At 42.6% G+C, this 17,113-nt stretch overlaps 1 protein-coding gene across 2 annotated transcripts in view; it reads left to right on the top strand.

The window, feature by feature from the left end:
• Positions 1–568: 568 nt before the first annotated feature.
• Positions 569–17,113, top strand: part of mbd2 (methyl-CpG binding domain protein 2) — a 62,099-nt gene continuing 45,554 nt past the window's right edge. Inside the window, exons 1-2 of one of the 2 annotated variants that reach the window (XR_005078162.1) lie at positions 569–980; positions 12,484–12,643. Coding sequence is in view for 1 of the 2 variants with exons in the window: in XM_037117460.1 (XP_036973355.1) it covers positions 868–980; positions 12,484–12,643 (273 nt within the window). In the remaining variant the exon portion in view is untranslated. The remainder of the gene's footprint in view (positions 981–12,483; positions 12,644–17,113) is intronic. The other variant, XM_037117460.1, reaches the window with a different exon arrangement.

Below are 17,113 nucleotides of genomic sequence, written 5' to 3'. Positions count from 1 at the left end.
CATGTTGTTGTTCCAATATATTTTTTGTAATGTTTGTGCCACATATTAAATGACTGGCAAATGTGTGAGGTAGATTTGAAACAAGGATAAATTATTTTTGTTCCTAAATACATCAAAATGAAGTACTTGGCTGATGTATATGCTATTTCCTACTTTATTTATTTTATCTTTTTATTTTTGCTTGTTACATTTTAAATATTGTGCTTGCCTAATTTCTGGCACATTTAAACCAGACAAGTCTCAAATGTGAGGTATTCATTTAGGTCTCTCTTGGAGGATATTTGTTATAACCTGCTTTCATAATGCAGAGTCGAACAGGCCTACTCTTGATTTCGTATAAGGGTGGATTTCTGTTAGACTACCTGAGTCGTTACTCCGCCACAATAGACGATCTCTCTCTCTCTCTCTCTCTCTCTCTCTCTCTCCGTGTGTGTGTGTGTGTGTGTGTGTGTGTGTGTGTGTGTGAGAGAGAGAGAGAGAGAGAGAGAGAGAGAGAGAGAGAGAGATGTACTGCAGACGTCACAGTTTTACCGTTGGTCCAATTCAGTTGGCTCAGATGAGCCGTTAGTCCTCTCCAGAGGTAAACTGAACCTAATCCAGATTTGAGGGTCATCCCACCTCACAGTCTTAATCGGGACACTTTTTAAATTCTTCTTTAACAGGAAATATCCAGCATAAACAGCCGGGGCGTGGGGAGGGAGGGGGGGAGGAAGAGGCGCCGTTAACGTAACGTCCGTGACGTCAGTCCGCCCGGGCTGCTGCTCCGCTGGGTTTACTACCACACTGTTGTAAGGACGGTCCTCATCGGTGTTTACCGAGGAATCGATCAACTCGATCGCAGCTTAATCGCGGACCGATAAGTGTGTGATGATGGAGAGGAAGAGGACAGACTGTCCCGCTCTGCCGCCCGGCTGGAAGAAAGAAGAAGTGATCAGGAAGTCCGGACTGAGCGCTGGAAAAAGCGACGTCTACTACTACAGGTAATCTGTCACACTCATCGATCTGTCACTGATCAGTCCGGTCCCACAGTAAACCGGTGATCGATCAGTGCATGTGTGGGAACAGCTCCTGACTCTGACTGTCATCATCAGGTCTGAACACGAGTCTGCAGTGAGAGTGTCTCAGTTACTGTCAGGAGTTACAATGTAGCGCACACAGTGTCATGTCTCTGTGCTGTCGCTGACAGTGTCCCTGTGGAGATCAACACGGTGTCACTGTCCAGTCCAGATATTACCATGTTCACTTACGACCCTGTAATATTCCATACCTTTAGGTCCATATTCTTGTAGGAGTTTACACACAGTCACTACTTGTCAACAAGATGTTTACTGACGCTGCTGTTAATTCTGGGCCATAGCTGGGATAATAAGTAGTAAGGTCATGAGGAAAGATCTCTACATTTCTTTACTGGCAAAAAAATGTGTAATTTAAAGATTATGAAGATTAACTGATTATGTCAGCCACAGAAATTAAAGTGTGCCCAGATGTGCCTTAGCCATCTGAATCGAAAGCTGGCACACCAAATGCAACCCAACCAAAGCAAATATGAGTTACCCTCAAATAAATCTTGATATTATTGCAATATTACCATCACGCTATTGAAATGAATTGGAAAAAATACTCCAACAGAGAGACTTCATATCACTTGTTATGAAATGCATGCATGGGTCTTGCTCATGCACTGCCTTCATGCTCTTTAAATGGCGGTCAGAAGTCTCTCCAACACCGTCCTTTTAAGGCGGAAATTTTGCCATGAAGTTAACTCAGATGCGGCTGTCAGAGATCCGTCGCCCTCCAGCACCTCTAAAACAAAACTGACATTAGGACACTAGGTCAGCGGCCCGGGCCCTGGGTCACGGGAGGGCCCTCTAACCCTTTGGCCCTGGACTAAAGTGCAGATTTTTAGTGTGTAAACAATTGCAATACCACAATTCAAGGTTTGACATTGCTGCAACAGTTGTTATAATATTGTTGGAGAGTTTATTGCAGCATTTAATTAAGAAATGTAGTTGGCGCTCACCGCCACCTTATTTCTTGAAAGAGATGCTAAAATAAATCACTATTAAGGCCAATCTACTTATCGCTTTTTTGCTTTGGTTTTTCTTGGTGAACCTATATCCCACAGGCCCACTTAAATGGTACCTCTTGGTATGTAATGGATTTTGAACGACTCCTGGCACCAGTCATACCTAGTCATCATACCTGGTTCTTCAAAGTTGTCTCTTGATATGCTGATGCAGATCCAGTGGCATATGCCACCTCTAGACTGTGTGTGCTCAGATACCCATGCACCAGCAACATGCCATCCCTATCATGTGAGTTACCTTTATTTACAAGATGAAATAATCTCATAACTCCATCCTGACAAGCGTATTAGGCCCCCCCAGGAACAGTGCCAGGCCTTGAATTCCATTTTATATGGTGTCACTTGACACCCACCCCAACGTACCTTTTACCCTGAGCTTTTATTGTGAAGTAAGTGGCTGTATATTTGGTTAATTTTATTTTATTTTTTTAATTACTGCCACAACACCCCCACAAAATTAGTCATTTCAGTTTCATAGTTGAGCCAACAAGTCCCATAACATTCGGAAAGTCTAGAAGAGCTACACCATCAAAATTGCTTTATTTCTAATCAAGTATCAAGTGGAAGGCTAAAACCCGAGGTTAACCTCTCAGCTAGCGGGAGTCTGTAGTGCGCCAACTCTATGGGCTCCACAATGCAGAAGTCTGAGTAATTTTACATTCAGGAAGTCTTTTTTTGGGGGGGCTTCATGCTTCACTGAGCAGCTTGCATAGGAATGGACTGAGCTCTGCTTCTGATGCCGTATCCAGATCTTCCTTGTTAGATGTGTGCTATTAAGCAATATGCTTTTGGCCAAATCACATTGGTTTGGACCAATCAGCGTCTTATGAGGAACTACTGGCAGCTACCAGCTAGGTTTAGGTGTGACAACCAGTTTGAGAAGCAACTGTTCAAATGAAAACAACAGTGTTCAAAATTTTGTCCACCCCAAATCAAAATTGTGTGTTTTTTAAACAAACTATAAATACATGAATATTGTAACATTAAAAGCAAGCAATCATACCTGTCACTTGTTCTTACATTAAAAAGAAAACAATGCACTCTTGCTACAGACTAAAAGTTAGGATCTCCTCTGCTGGTAATGCTACAATCGGAACCTTTTTTTTTTAGATCTCTCACAAGTCCCCAAAACACTGTGGAAGTGCAGCTCTTAATCACTGGAGTACTCCTTTATGAAAGTAATGATAATAAAAAAATCAGTAATGAGTAAGTTGCAGCATTATTTTTTTTCATTACTTTTTTGCCCATTTCCTCCACAATACATTTGTTTAATGAAACTTAGAATACATTCATTTTCCTGACTCTTCACTAACTAGTGCTGCATTAGATCATAGAAGAAATGATGTCACTCCCAGTGCAGGTCTGTGGTGAGGCTGTGACACTGCAAAGTTGTCGACTGTTTTCAAGCGCTGCATTCACTTCCTGTTGATCAGCAGAGGAGGTACCGCTCAATCAGATTAACAGCCCAGAGTCAGAAACATCTGAGCCCCGTCACATCCTGAACCTGTAACATGACGGAGATCAGCAGTTCAGAGCTGGCACTTGCCTTTACTTTCAGTCTGCTGTGTAATGTGACTCATCAGTTCCAGTAAGGACATCAGTCAGCAGGTCGACTTACTGGAAGAGTAGAAACACCCAGCTGTGGCCATCTTTACAAACTCATGTTGTTTATCAGGAACTATATTTCAGACATTTCATTTTTAGCTGAGCTACATTTCAGGCACTGCTGATTTTTTACACCTTATTTGAAACAGAAGACATATTCATAAAATGAGGACATTTGGCTATTCCTCACCCCTTCAGTTGGTTGTTTAAGGCCTAAGCTTAGTTTTTGTGGCCATGGTTAGAACTACAGGTCAAAAGCAGGTTAGAATTAAACTTTTGGTTGGATTAGGGGCAAGAGAATGTACTGTATCATTTTATGTTAATGATAGTTCTTCACAAGTACTGAATTACAAATGTGTGCATGTTTTAGTATGGAGCATTGAATGAGGAAGTGTTTCATAGTTGCTGCTGGTTTCAGATGTGATACCATGACTGTACAGATGCGATTTGAACATGCCTCCTCACGTCACTGTTTGTTGTCCAGCAAGTGTAGGGAGATATTGTATTTTTTTTTTAAACATATTTTTATTAGCTTTTTTCAGAATGCATTACAAGAAAGAAAACAAAAAGACAGAACATACATATGACATAAAACATAAAACAGTAATAGGCAGTTGTACAAAATAAAAGGCAAATTACATGTCACTTTTATGTGCTACTGGAGAGGGATGGGGGGGATAGCTTAGCTGTGATATAGTTGATAAATGGTTTCCACATTCAATCAAATTTTTCAGCGAGGCCCTGAATTGTGTCCCAGTTTCTCTAGCTTGAGATCACTGTATCACCTCGGCCACTGAATCCAGCTCAGTGGCTGAGGAGACTTCCAATGGAGAAGAATCAGTCTTTGTGCCAGCAAAGTAACACATTTTGTCACGTTGAGTTTAACTCCAGTGAGATTCTTGTTGTTCTTTCCTGCTACACCAAAAATGGCTATCATAGGATCTGGCTCAATCACCATTTTGAAAACATCTGACAGTGTTCCAAAAATTGAGTTCCAATAGGTGGACAATTTAGGGCAAGGCCAAAATGATTGAGCTAGAGAAGCAGGTGATACTTTGCATCTGTCACACGTAGAGTCCACCTCTGGGAACATTTTAGAGAGTTTAACTTTAGAGAAATGAAGGCGGTGCAGCACCCTGAACTGAGTAAGTCCATGCCAAGCACAGATTGAGGCTGTATGAGCCCCCTGTAAGGCCATTTTCCACTGCTCTGCTGCCACAGTCAACCCCAGATCTCCCTCCCATGCAGATCTTAGACCGTCCAAAGAATGATTTTGCAGGTTGGATAGGAGATTATAAAGATAGGATATATTGCACCCTGTTGGGAAGGCTCAAAGGAAACAAGGTTTCCATGGGCAATTCATCTGGCAGACTGGGAAAAGAGGGAGTATTAGCTTTAATGTAACTACGAACCTGAAGAGATTGGATTGTGGTAAATTAAATGTATGCCTCAGTTGTTCAAAGGTATGAAATATTTTATCTATAAAGAGAGCCTTCATGTTGTCCACACCACCCTGACTCCAAATGCCATGCGAGTCATCCCTGATGGATGGAGAGAAAAGGTGGCTGGGGTGAACAGGAACAAGCAGAGAACCATTCTGCCAACCATAGTTTTTCCTAATAATGGACCTTAATTTCAGAGACTGTGTTACAATGGGATTGTTCCTAACATATTGTAATGATAGAGGCATTGGAGAAAACAAAAGGGCAGTCAAAGCTATCAGATAGCATGAGTTGTATTCCATTTGTACCCAAATTGGGCTTTCTGTCTGCTTGTCAAAATGAGACCAAAAGGAGAAAGCATAAAGATTACACGCCCAATAGTAAAGCTGAAAATTTGGTAGTCCCATTCCCCCACTCTGCTTCGACATCTGCAGATATGCTTTCTTGATTCTAGGTCTCTTCTTATTCCAAATAAAAGTAGAAATTTAATCAATGTATGTAAAGGATTTTCTTATTCATATAGGAACAGTTTGGAAAAGGAACAACAATTTTGGAAGAATGTTCATTTTTACCGCATTGATTCTACCTGACAAAGTGATAGGGAGATGGGAACACCTCTCAAGTTCACAAACAGTCCGCTGAAATAGTGGTTTAAAATTTGCATTGAACAAGCAGTTAATACCTATTGTTACTACCACTCCCAAATATTTACCTGAATTTGTTATTTTAAATGAGAAGTGTGAGTATAAAAGGCTTTGGGCAGTTTTGTTGATTTGGACTGATAAAGCAGCTTAACCCAGGTTATAAAATTATCACCAAGTTCAAACTTTTTAAGAACTGCAAAAAGAAAATCCCACTCAACTCTGTCAAAGGCTTTTTCAGCATCCAAAGATACAAGAACCTCTGCATGCTGAGGAGCCAAACCAGGAGAGTCTAAAATGTTGTAGAGCCTATGCAGGTTGGAAAATAAAAGAAGTTTTTTAACAAATCCAGTGTGATCCGATGATATGATTGATGGGAGAACTTTTTCCAGTCGCATGGCAAACATCTTGGCTAGCAATTTTGTATCCACGTTTAACAGACTAATTGCTCAATATGAACCTGGTTCTCTAGGGACCTTCCTTTAACAAAACTGATATAGAAGCCTGCTAAATGGTAGGAGGGAGCATTCTGGCGGTAAAGGCTTCATTGAAAGCATCAAGCAGTACAGGAGAGATTAATGTAGCAAAAGTTTAAAGAACTCGGCGGTGAACCCATCTGGGCCTGGAATTTTAGAGCTTTGCATAGATTTTATTGCATGTGTTAAGTCCTGGAGTGAAAGAGGCTCAGCGAGACTAGCCTTGTGGCTTGCTTCTACTGTAGGAATTTGGAATTTATTTAAGAATTCACCTATTAATGCAGGGTCACCTTTGGACTCTGAGGTCTGGAGATTTGTATAAATGTCTTAAATTCGCTGCTGATTTCCTGTTGATCAGTAAGAATTTCACCACTGGCTGTGCAAATTTCTGCTATAAGTCTCGATGAGGCTGCTTGATGAATTTGGTGAGCCAAGAGGTGCCCCGTCTTCTCCCCCTGCTCATACAGTCTATGTTTGTTCTGAAGTAATAGCTTAGCTGTCTCATCGGTGGAAAGGAGATCAAAATCTGTCTGAAGAGAGATCCTCTTATTGTATAGGTCTGGTAAAGGAGTTATTGAATTCTGGTGGTCGATTTCCAATATTTCATCTGTCATCTCGGACAGGCATTTTAGACGTGATCGATGAGTAGGTTTAGCTTAAGAAATTACTTGCCCCCAAATAGGCTTTAAGAGCCTCCTAAAGTGATCCTTTTGAAACTTCTCCATTATTATTAATAGAAACAAATTGCTCTGTCTGGGTCTTATAACTATGAAAATTATTGAATTGGCAAGAAGGAGCCCTCGATTTATGCTGAAATGCCAGTCGTAACAGATGTGGAGCATGATCATAGATTACAATAATTTCGTATTCACAGTGTTTCACCTGTGGCAAAAGTTTTTGGTCTAAAAGAAAGTAATCAATCCGGGAATATGATTGGTGAACCGGGGAGAAAAAAGAAAAGTGATGAGTAGATGGATTTTTAAAACGCCAGGGATCAACCATCCTATAAACTTTTAGAAAAGACTCTATACACTTTGCTTATCTAGAAAGTGCCTGAGAGGTTTTGGAAGATCTGTCCAGCTTTGGGTTTAAAACACAGTTGAAATCACTGCCCAAAATTACACAGTGAAAATTTAATCTAGGAATTGAAGACCATAGGGATGAGAAAAATTGATCATCATTGAAGTTGGGCGCATTAGAATGAGTAGGACATCGTACAGCTCTCCCTCCACCATTACATACCTACCCTGACTCAGAAAAGGACCGTGAACAGATAAAAGGACATGCTTGCTTAAAATTGCTGCTCCCCTGGATTTAAACTGGAAGTGGGAGTGGTACACCTGGCCCACCCAGCCTCTGCGTAAAAAAACGTGGTCTTGAGATCTCAGATGGGTCTCCTGTAGAAATGCTATGTCTGCCCTTAATTTTTTAACATGTGCCAAAATCCTGCCTCTTTTTACAGTGATGTTCATACCCTTTGTGTTCCAGGTGATTAGTTGAACCAAACTCTCCCCACTCGTATGCACGTTAGTCATACAGTTTCAGGTTCAGATATACCAACAATGCCACATCACAAAACACGTACGTAGAGCTACAACTGCCATAGAAACAAGGGAACAATACAAACATGAAATTATACCCCTCCTTCCCTCCCTTACCTTTCCCCAAATGAAAGGTGCAAAAAAACCCAGGTTTCAAACCTAACTTAGTGCTACAGCACTGCTCTGTTGAACTGTCATGCTGGAGTTAAAGGGAAAGACTTTGGAAAGGGGAGGTGGACCCAAATGCAGGTACACACGGGAGGCAAGGATAAAAGGGAACGAATGGCAAGCTTTTATCAAATTAAAGCTGAGTGCAAAAAAACAAGGGAGCCAGGTACAAAAATAATCCAGGACAGAAAGCCAAAGTAGCAAAGCAAACCAGCAAGACAAAGTAGCAACAATCAAGACAAAGTACAAATCAAAAGCAAGGTTCAAATCAAAAATGCAAAAAATGCAAGAATCAACATCCAAAGAACACATACCATGGGGAGACTGGAAGGACATGACGGGAACATGAACAGGAGCATAGACGCAGACAGAGGCAGACAAATACAATGACCAGACAAGGAGTGCAGGGAAGTCACAGACTAAATACACAGACACTAACGACAAGACAAGGAACAGGTGAAGTGGACCAACAAGTGAGATAACGAGGCATGGATGAGAACACTGAGAGTCAGAGGGAGACAGAGGACAAGAGACACAAGAGGGCATGGAAATTCAGAGTCAAAATGAAGCTGGGAGGGTGAAGGGGGTCAGGAGGAGAGCCAGAGTCCAAACGATGATGGGGGGTGGAGGGGTTTGGGAGGGGGGGCCAAAGTCCAAATGAAGCTGGGAGGAGGGAGGCCAAGGTTCAGACACTCCGGAGGCCGATGGCGAGGGTGAAGGCTGAGGCACTCGGGAGGCCGCCTACGACGGCAAAGGCACTCTGGAGGTCTGTGGCAATGACGAAGGTGTTCTGGAGGTCAGTGGTGACGACGAAGGCACCCTGGAGGTCTGTGGCAAGGACGAAGGTGCTCTGGGGGTCTGTGGCAAGGACGAAGGCGCTCTGGGGGTCTGGGCAAGGATGAAGGCGAAGGTGCTCTGGAGGCAGGCGGCGAGGACGAAGGCACTCTGCTGGCTGGCGGAGGCGGCGTGGGCTGAGACCCACTGGAGGCTGGGGACGTGGGCATAGGTGCTGGCCAGCAGTCTCTGGAGGCTGGCAATGAAGGCGTAGGCGCAGACTGGCAGTCTCTGGAGGCCGGCGATGAAGGCGTAGGCGTAGGCTGGCAGTCTCTGGAGGCCGGCGACAAAAGCGAAGGCACTCTGGAGGTCTGTGGCAACAACGAAGGTGTTCTGGAGGTCTGTGGTGATGACAAAGGTGGAGTTGCTCTGGAGGCCAGCGGCGACGGCGTGGCCTATGACCCACTGGAGGCCGGCAGAGGCGGTGTGGGCTGGGACCTACTGGAGGCTGGACCGCTGGCTGGGAAACCCCCCAGGGTCTTGGCCGGACCACTGACAAAGGTTCGCCGGGAGCTGGTGGCCTGGGAGCCGATGAAGGGTCGCTGGCAGCAAAAGACCTCGGCCGGACTTCCGACTGAGGAGCAGGCACTGAACTTGGCATGGGACTCGGCCACGCCTCTGACCGAGGAGAAGGCACTGGACTTGGCATGGGACTCGGCCGGGCCTCTGACCGAGGAGCAGGCACAGGACTCGGCCGGGCCTCCGACAGAGGAGCAGGGATGGTTGCCATCTGGACTGCCGACTGAAGACCACTGGCAGGTGTCGACTGGGCCGCCGACTGAGGGCTACTGGCAGGTGTTGACCTGGGTGTCAGCCACACCAATAGCGAAGCAAACCCGGCAACCGCTGGCTGGGTAGTTAACAGTGGAGCTGGGGCTCCAGAACCAGGCGTCAGGGAGCCGAGAATGTCGCTTTCTAGGTGGGGGCACTTTGTAGGCCAGCCAAGTTCCCCAGAAAGGAGATATTTCAGCTGAGGCTGGAGCTGAGGCATGGGCTGAGGCATGGGTTGGTAGCTGGGCTGTAGCTAAGGCATGGGCTGAGGCCGGAGCTGAGGCATGGGCTTGGGCTGGTAGCTTGGCCGTGACTGTGGCTTTGGCTGTGGCTGTGGTGTGGGTTTGGGCTAGTAGCTTGGCTGTGGCTTGAAAAAAAAAGGTTGCTAACAGCAATTTGATGAGCCCTGCTGATACCACCGAATAATGTCAAGACCATTAACTACTGGGTCCTTTTTGTGTCTGGTCATTCTGTCAGGTCGAGGTTTAAGGGGAAAACTATGGATAAAGGTGGTGGACCCAAATGCAGTTACACACGGGAGGCAAGGATAAAGGGGAACGAAAGGCGAGCTTTTATTAAATTAAAGCTGAATGCAAAAAAACAAAGGAGCCAGGTACAAAATAATAATAATAATGATAATAATAATAATAATAATAATAATAATAATAATAATAATAATCCAGGACAAAAAGCCAAAGTAGCAAATCAAACCAGCAAGACAAAGTAGCAACAAGCAAGACAAAGTACAAATCAAAAGCAAAGTTAAAACCAAAAATGCAAAAATGCAAGAATCAACATCCAAAAAACACATACCATGGGGAAACTGGAAGGACATGATGGGAACATGAACAGGAGCATAGATGCAGACAGAGGCAGGCAAATACAATGACTGGAGAAGGAGTGCAGGGAAGACACAGATTAAATACACAGATACGACGGCAAGACGAGGAACAGATGAGGTGGACCAACAGGTGAGATAACGAGGCATGGATGAGAACACTGACAGACAGAAGGAGACAGAGGGAAGAACATAGGAAACACTTAAAGGACAAGAGACACAAGAGGGCATGGAAAAACAAAACATGAGACACAAGACATGATGCAAAGACATAAATCAAATAGAAGAAACCAACAAACAGATACAAGAACACAACACAAAGAACATGAACCCAAAGTCATGACACTAATTAGCACCCTTGAGTGTAAGAAATAACTGTTCCACATTTCTCAACACACTATACTCTGAATAATGGTCATCCCTTGTGGGTGGGGTGACACATGAAGCGACATAAATATATCGCCACCTTTCGGCTCAACCTATTAGGAACAATATAAACAAACATATAAAGTTAACACTGCTGGCCACTCAGAACTGGGACAATCAGGTTAATTTTAAATATTAGCATTCGGTGCCAAAGAGTAAACCAGAAAAGAAAAAAAGAGCATAGGTATACAAGTGAACATTACCAGGTAGGTCAGCTGGCAAAGTAAGTCCATAACATTATTCTGGGTATTGATTGACAGGGAAGTTACTGTTCCAGCGTTATCAAGATCCTGGTCGGAGATAGGTCCATCAGCCAAACATAACTGCAGATGTAATATGTAGTCCATAAGCACTATAAACAAAATTAGGAATGGTTGAAAAGAAAATGCGACACCTTGCTGGTGCCACTCCCCACTGTGTCTACACCTCAGCCGGCGGCCAAAGAAACCCACTCAAAGAGTGGCAATTACCCATCTCGTAGAAATCAGAAATTATCCATGTCGTGAAGAAATCTTGGACTGGTAAAAGTCCTGGAGTCGAAAGTGTGCTGCATTCCGTTTAGTTGATGGCCAGGACTGCAGGATATTAGAGGCTGTATTCAACCTTCGCCTCCTGGAGCTTTGCCTTGACAGCGTTGAAAGTAGCCCGGAGCTTGCTTATCTCCGCCGGCAGGTCAGGGTAGATATGTACATGAGTGCCTCGAAAGATGAGAGGACCCCTACCCTTAGCGAGGCCCATGATTCTTTCTTTTTGTGCATAATAATGCAGCCGTACGATAATAGGACTTGGTCGTGCTCCTTTTTTGGGCTTCGGCGCTAGCGACCGGTGAGCCCGGTCAATTTTCACCAGAGTAGGAAAATTCTCTGCCCCCAAAATTTCAGGGATAAGCTCCGCCATGAATCTAGTGGGGCAGGAGCCCTCTGCTGCCTCTGGGACTCGGTTAATCTCCTCTCTCCTCTTGTATATCTAAAACATTTTTCCCAGTGTACTGACCGCTCAAAGCTGCATTACAGTACTTGTAAGATTCACCCATTCTCTCTCTCTCACACACACACAGCAGAGGCTGCCATGCAAGGTACCAAATTTGGGGTTCAGTATCTTGCTCAACATGCAGCTAGGATTTGAACCAGCAACCTTCTGATTACTAGGTGACCCGCTTTACCTCCTGAGCTACAGCCTCCCCAAGTTTTAGAGGTCCTGGCAGAGAAATTTAGTCACCACTGGACAGATCCAGGCTAGCCGTTTCTCCCTGCTTCCAATTTGTGTGCTAACCTAAGCTAAGTAGCTTCAGGCTATAGCCTGATATTTAATTTAGGTATGAAGGGGCGGACAGACCTTATGCAAACCTTACCTTAGCGTTTTAAAAGTTTAAAATTTTAAAAGATACCCTGTGGAGCTCTTAATGAAGGTCTGTTTACATCGTGTTTATCATAAAAAAGAGCATTGTGTGTATCCTTGAGGTCTAAAAAGCCCCAGCTACTTCTGTCTCAAAGTCAGAATATTTACACTGTAGATTAGACTAATCTCCATGAAGTTAGTTTACATTCCTGACAGTTAAAAACCTGTAAATTATGTGTTTTGGACATCTAAAATTAAGATGTTATATTTAATCGCACTACCTTTAGCTGTCTGACTGCTATGCCTCTTTCCTTCAGTCCTTCAGGGAAGAAATTCAGGAGTAAGCCTCAGTTGTCCCGTTACCTTGGAAACACAGTGGATTTGGGATGTTTCGACTTCCGAACGGGGAAGATGATGCCTGGGAAAATGCAGAAGAACAAACAGAGACTTCGACACGACCCGCTCAGCTTGGCCAAGGTAACACTGATGGATCACATCTGTGGGGGAGAGCTGTGGCTTTGTTGTGGTTGTGTTGTATGTTATAAGATCATGAGATTAACACAGCAAAAGTTTCACAGATCAGCAGGTCAGTTCAAATATTCACTAAAGAGGAAAAGAGTGATCTGTACGTGAAACCCTGCCCACCGACTGCTGAACTTCTGCCAATCTCGTTCTACATTCATCATTTATTTGACAGTATATACTGTGTACAGGGGAAATTCCTATTCTTGTCTCATATGTGTTGTCTCATTCTTAAGGGGCCTCCGACTTATCTTGACCTGCTTGCAGTTTGACTCTGAAATGTTTCATTGTTTCTGATGCTTTGACACAGACTTGTCTTGGTTTCGTGAACTTTTGGCTCACAGTGTCAGTTTTGTGGTGTTGTCTTGACAGTTTTCTGTAGATTGTCTCTGATTTGTTCTATTGGTGTTTTGAATCAAACTTGTCTCAGGGTCATTGACATTTTACCGTGACTTGTTTACCGTGGGTGTTTGGACTCATGAATTTAGTGGTCTTGACTACAGCGCTGACAAATACTGTATTTGTTTTGAAAATTATCTATAGTTCTTCAATCAGCAACATCACATGTTTAGCTGCATTTTCCTACATCTTTGCACAAACATTGCTATGAGCAGATAGGACTCATTAACATGCTCTGAAAACCATCCGATAAAATTTGAATGATCATCCAACTTCGATCAACTGACACACACACTCTCACTGATATAAGACCAAATCCAGCTCAGTGAGGATTAATCCTCCTCTAGTACTAACTAATTCTAATGAAGCTTGAAAGCATCAGTTGCTTTTAGGCATCAGCTGTGCTGTGGGTACCAGGAATTTAATATAACTTGAGCTCCGATTTGAAAGTAGAATGATAGCTGCTGCCAAGCTGTTCAGTTGCTCTGAGCCATCCAGCTGAGAAGAGAGCTGGGTGAAGAGTGAGACTTTCTGGAGGAAAATACACCCAGAGACACATCGAATTCAGCTGGAGCTGTTTACTGACAGGAGGAGAGCTCAGAGATGACTTTTTGGCTATTTAGATTAAAAAGTGGATTTATCTTCACTCTTGTTTATCAACCTGACTGCAGGTCAGATTAATCTGGTTAGTTAGTTTAGTGAGAGGCTGAATTAAAAACAAAGACATACGCACTCTAAGTGTGTAGTTGTTTGCTAGTTTATGGCTAATGTACAATCATCTGGCTGATTTGGGAATAAAAACTTAATAATGGAAATAAACTAATACAACAATCTGCAGAAGCGCATTCATTCACTGCATAAAAAATTGACGCCTTATCTAGTAATTACGAGAAAAGATTAATTATGAGAAAATCCATCAACGGCACCATTAATATATATTCCGTAAGGTTTCAGTTTAGACTGGACTTTCTAGCACCATCACTGCCACTGAGAGAGGATTTACAGTTGTTTCCTTTTTCTTTATCTTATCTCGTAATCACGAGATTCTGATCTTGTAATTATGAGAAAAGATCTCGTGATTATGAGATCAGGATCTCGTAATTACAAGATATGGTGTCTATTTTTTTTCTATCCAGTGAAAGCAATGTGCTCCTTTAACAATCTAACCTGCATGAGTAAGAAAATTGGTCTGATGTGACTCAAATGTTTATGGATGATGTAATGTTTCTAGTTTGGTTCATGATGTATTTAGTCTCATTCACTGACTTCCTTCCTCACTTTATGACTCTCTCCTGGAAGTAAGTACATAATTCAAGATATGTAACAAAGGTCGTCATTTTTGGATATTTAAATGCAGAAATCATACATATATCTTTGACAGAGGCTTGTTCAGAAGCCAGGATTTTCCATGTCCGTGGTTTAAGCTACGCTAAAAGACAGACCAGTTTTACTGCAGCGCTCTTCCCACACAAATCATATATTGTGTGTGTGCATGTAAGGTCAGTGTGTTTGCTGGCATGCCACTGCGCACGTACCCAGAGGAAATGAAAAGTGGAAAAGAGATCTCAATAGTGTCTCATTCATTTCTCCTAGACAACTATGTGAGACCAAAGTGAGGCTGTGGCTGATTTCTCCTGTTTCTCAATTGTTTCTCCTGAGAAACAGGTGCAGAAAATCTCAACTTCGGCTTCCTGTAAGTTTCAAAGGAGATCTCATCAAGCTCTCAGTAAAGTTTCAGAATGTCTCCCCATTGAAAATTTTCCATGTATTTACTTTAATAAACACAATACACACATTGAGAAAAATCCTGAACAATTAAGGAAGAATGTAAGAAAATAAAAAGTGAGTTGAGGAACAGAGAAAGTGATAGACCAGAAGTAACATTGAAGACGAGAGGAAAGTCCAGCACCCTGATTCAGTGTTCATTACAGCCACTATATGAAAATGTTGGACAGAACGAAGGATATGCTGATGATCTATACTTAGTCTAACCCCTTATTGGTTCTAAGAATGCAGTTTGTTCTGAGGCTGGTGTTAACAGAAAGGTCATTCGTTACTGTTCATCCTCTGGGGAACAGGTAGGTGATCAGGGCTTGTATATAACTCATTTCTCATTATGGGAAATAAATCGTCACAAGCCAAAAAGTTTCAGAGTGATCATATTCAGTGTAATAGGAAGTTTTGTCACGTGAAATTATGCCTGTGAATCTCTGTTGATATTTAGGAGGGCTCCACACTGTCCTGCTGAAAGATTATATGGACTTATATTTTAGGCCACAGAGTTGTCTGTCAATGTTTATTCATCACCAATGCAAACTTAAAGATTAAGCAAAGGTATTAAACTTGTAAAAGAAAAACATATTCTTGTAACAGATGAAAAGCTGGATTCCTCTTTGGATTTGCATTTGGCAATAAAAAAGCTCCAAAAGCTCAAGTTGATTTTGGGTTGAAGTCATTAGTAATATAATGCATCCCTGCTCAGTTCAACACACCCCTTATGCTTGAATGACAGCATGCCCTCGAGCTGGTGTAAAACCTGATGACTCATGTTATCAAATCTTGATTTGAAAGTGTCTTACTTTGTTCAGCAAAATCTGTTTCTGTGATGCAGTTGCCTTTCTATCTCTCAGGGAACAGAGGTCCATGCACTGCCTCCTACGAAAGAGAGCAGAGAAAGCCCCTCTTTGCTTGTAATAACAGTTTTAACAATTTGACTTATAAACTCTGATTATTTCCAGTTTATGTCACAATATTAGAGGTTTTTAATGTGGCCGCATAATTTTGGACCTCACTGTCCATATGAAATCAGGAATAAATGGACCATGGTTCCTTAATACCATGTTAATTACCTTGCAGTTTTTGTATTTTCAGTGTTACCATCATTATTACTCCACACTACAGTTGTCAACAAACCGTTGTGACATTGTTTTCTTTTTAAAAGTGAGATGAGAAGATAAATAACATTTTGACTTTTCATAGTATTAAAACACAGGCGTTACTCATAATTGAATGAATGAACACCCAGGACCCTGAAGCTGAAACAGACTTCCTTTATTATTCACATATGTGCTTTTCCTACTGTCACACTGTAATGACCAGGGCCTAGGAGGAACCCTGGCGCAACATGAAAATAAGACTTCCCTCATATCAGCTCTCAAGAACCACCAGCTTGAGTGGAGAGCCCACAGTTGCCACTTTGGAGGCTGGACAAATCAGCTCCCAGGACAACCTACGCTCACACTACAGTCGTCACTCAATTTACACACCCCTCTGCCCTCAGGGACACAGTACCAGTCTATACTCAGCAGAACATTCAAGTTCTGCAATGAAATGTTCATAGGGTTGTAACCAGTGTTCCCCCTAATTTTTCATGGGTCTGAGCATACACAGAAACTCCCTGAGAATTCCTTGGACCACTGTGAGCAACATAAGATGTGCACACTGTGGCCACACCAGTATCACACCTGTCCAAAACCTGAGATCATAACAAGTTACATAGCTTATTAAAGGAATCAAATTACAGCAGTAATTTCCATTAGATTACTTCTAAAATAAGTGATTTGGCCCACTTGGAATGAAAAAGACAAATCTTTTTATGAGCTCTGTAGTATGTTGTATGTCAAGGTTAGGGTCCTGCTCTGGAAGAATTGAGTGTTGAATGTACACCTTATACCTATTTTTCCCATCTGTCCTTCTCACTTCTCCATTGGTTGTAGACTTTGTCCAAGTAGATGCCCCGTCTGCTTCTTGCTTAGACTTTATATGCATCAGCTGGTCCAAATGCCACTTCAAGATGATTTCTGGATGCTGTTTTGATATGTTTCATTAAACTAAAGGCTCTTTCACAATCTGCACTGGATGTTTGAAATGTAGCACAAATATCCACAAGCTGTGAGATCTCCTTCAGCTCCTTATATCTAAGTGCTGCAGCCACCATATCTGAGAATGTGCTGATTGACCCTTGTTTAGGTTTTTGCTACACTATGTTTTTGAATTCAGCATATTCACTGTTAATGGCCTCCATAG

The sequence above is a fragment of the Acanthopagrus latus genome, chromosome 12 (assembly GCF_904848185.1).
Source record: "Acanthopagrus latus isolate v.2019 chromosome 12, fAcaLat1.1, whole genome shotgun sequence".
Lineage (NCBI taxonomy): Eukaryota > Metazoa > Chordata > Actinopteri > Spariformes > Sparidae > Acanthopagrus > Acanthopagrus latus.
The sequence above is the reverse complement of the archived record's forward strand: the minus strand, read 5'-3'. Positions and strand labels throughout refer to the sequence as shown.